The following is a 2963-nucleotide window of genomic DNA, read 5'->3' on the forward strand; positions in this document are numbered from 1 at the left end:
CACGGAGGCTTCAATACTTTCGCAAGCACGGGAGACGTACTATATATATATATATATAGAATTAGGCTAATTTACTATTAATAGTATCAAGCACTTAATTATTGCTATTCAGTTTTCTACCGTCAGATATACCCCTCGCTTAATTCAACCCCTTAGATCACGCTATTTTACCAACCACCTACTAAACCCAAATTAAGGTTACAACAGCTAAACACTAAAGGACCACTACCATGCCGACCCTATAAATTTTTATCCAAGAGTTAAAAATTAGATAATATCCACAGTCGGTACTATTGAAATATTTTAGCCCAATTTTATATACGAAATACGAGAGCGTTGGAATAATAATGATCTCATTCTAGCGTTTAGTAATGATCCCATAATATTTAGTGGATAGTTGGTAGAATAGCATGTGACCGGTAGAAAAGCATGATGTATGAGGTGGAATTGATTGAGGGATAGATTAAATGGTGGAAAACTGAATAGCGCCAAGTATTTAGTACTATTAATACTCTTCATGGTTGACTGATTAAAATAACTTTTCATTATATTAAAATTTATTTATTAATTTTTTTTTATTTTGTCTTTTATGTTATTTTACGTGAACTATCAATTATAAGTTGAAAAAAAATTAGATGAATATATATATTTAAAAGTTAAAAAGATGATGTTTAATTTACCTTAGTTTATTTTAGGAAAAAATTTAAATATCACCTTTGTGGTTTCACACTTTGTCACTTTAGTAATTTGTGATTTAAAGTGTATCAATTTAATGTCATGTGGTTTTATTTTTATCTTTGTATTATCAATTCTACTAATTTTTTTTCGTTAAATCAGTGACAAAGTTAAGACTAAAGGGTACTAAAGTGAATATTCGATAAATCTAAGTAAAGTATCTGAAGTTTTTTGGATATAATTTAACGAAATATTAACAAAAAAGTTGACGAATAAATAAAAATAAAACATAACACTAACTTGATACACTTTAAACCACATTGTAGTAAAGGAAGAAAGTGCGAAACCACATGGGTGGTTTTTAAAGTTTATTCTTTATTTTATTATAATATGGTTTACAAAATTATACTTAACTATTTTGTAATTTTTTTTTTATCGTAAAATAGGATAGCAAAGGAAAAAAAATTAAAACCACCCAATGTTACTATATTTAACAATAAATTTTTATAGGTAAACGAAAATACAACTACAGATGGTTAAGTAAAACGGCGCTAAACCATGTAGTAGTTAAGTTTAATTTTTCTGAACAGTCTGCTCAAACGCGACATTCTAGCGGTTCATCACTGCGTCTTTTGCGCTTTCGACATGAAAACATGCGACCACCTGTTTAGTCAGTGCGTTTTTGTCCGATACCTTATCTTCACTGCGGATTGACCGTTCTTATTCACTGAGCCAATGAAAAACGTCCGAGATCTATGGATAAGGGCTTCTAGCCTTAACGATATTAGTACAAGATCCCCAATGCCTAACCCGCCTGGCGGCTATCTGGTGGGTGATCTGGACCGTGAGAAACAACTTTCTCTTCTCCGAGATACCCCATGTCCCTTCTCTCTCACTGAACAGTGTCCAACGTTTGATATCAGTATGGAGCGAGCTTTCGGTAACGTCTTGACTCATCTGTTTAATTTTTATTTTTACGTTTACTTCTATTTTTTCTTTACTTTTTAATTAAACTTTACTTTCATTTTTTTTGTTGCCTTTTTTTTTTTTTGGAAGTCTTAGCTGCTTTCATCATGTATGTCTAGTTCATTTTACCTAATGAATGAAGCAGATAGCTTGCTATTTTTTTCTAAATTTTTTTTTTTTTTCTAAACCGTTAGATGCAAAGTGAAAATGTATTAAATTATGGTAGGATAAACTAAAGTTTACTCCAATTGAAAATTTGCAAAAGAAATTCAGAATTTTAAAATTCATAGGGATAAATATCATCAAAACAAAAAAACAGAAAAAACAAAACAAAACGCGACTCGCGTGCATTTTTGACGCAGCAACGGCGGGCTTTGGTAACTGCCATGACGTCATCAGTGCCCCCACGATGACGTCATCACCTCCCCAATCCGCATATAAATGCCTCGGCCCTCCCCCGGCTACTCCCGAGCTCATCTTCCGCTGTAATCCCCAATCAATCAACGCCAAAAAAAAAAACAAAAAAAAAAAAAAAAAAAGAAAAAGAAAAGGAAGAGGGGGGGGGGCTCGAACGATTCGTCAAACGGAGAGATGACGGCGGCGATGGCGGCGGCGGCGGCGTCAATTGACGGCGTTCGGAGGGTGGTGGCGGAGAGCCCGGTGGTGGTGGTGGGCCGGCGGGGCTGCTGCCTGGGCCACGTGGTGAAGCGCCTGCTGCAGGGCCTGGGCGTCAATCCGACAGTCTGCGAGCTCGCCGACGGAGCCGCGGCCGCTGGCGCAAGCTGCGGCGGTACCGCCGTCGACGACGCCGCAATTCTCGTCGGCGGGCTCGAGCGGCTCATGGCCGTGCACATCTCCGGTGAGCTCGTCCCGATCTTGAAGGAGGCAGGGGCTCTGTGGCTCTGATTGCTTGATGCGGCTCGGAATCGATTTGCGGCCGTTTGATTAAACGCTGGGACGGTACTGATCATAGATAGTTTTCATTTTTTTTTTATTTTTTTTATTTTTTTTGTTTTTGTTTTTGTTTTTTTTTTTTTTTGGGTTCAAGAGTAATGGGTTGCCACGCACTGTTTGTAAATTCGTTGCTCCGTATAAATGAAATATTTGAATTTCCTAATTTACAAGTTTTGCATAGCCAGATATATTCGGTAAGGTAATATAAAATTTATGTTTTAAATTTTTTCCTAATCTAATAATGTGAGGACAATAAAATTTAGTATATCAACTTTTATATAATATTTAGAGTTCGACTATGCTGCTTCCAAAAGTACCATATATATAGTTCTTTTAATTTTTAACTCTTGAATCAAATCTTTTGATCA

General features: G+C 36.1%; 1 protein-coding gene across 1 annotated transcript; it reads left to right on the forward strand.

Annotated features, from left to right (window-relative positions):
* Window positions 2068–2762, forward strand: LOC109717527 (monothiol glutaredoxin-S9-like). The gene has a single exon (XM_020243371.1). The coding sequence runs from the start codon at window positions 2233–2235 to the stop codon at window positions 2545–2547; it is 315 nt and encodes a 104-aa protein (XP_020098960.1). The 5' UTR covers window positions 2068–2232; the 3' UTR covers window positions 2548–2762.

The sequence above is a fragment of the Ananas comosus genome, linkage group 11, assembly GCF_001540865.1.
Source record: "Ananas comosus cultivar F153 linkage group 11, ASM154086v1, whole genome shotgun sequence".
In the NCBI taxonomy this organism is placed as follows: Eukaryota; Viridiplantae; Streptophyta; class Magnoliopsida; order Poales; family Bromeliaceae; genus Ananas; species Ananas comosus.

Bases quoted from the DNA above. Each gene is read 5' to 3' on its own strand.
- LOC109717527 (XM_020243371.1), top strand. From the start codon at position 2,233: ATGACGGCGGCGATGGCGGCGGCGGCGGCGTCAATTGACGGCGTTCGG.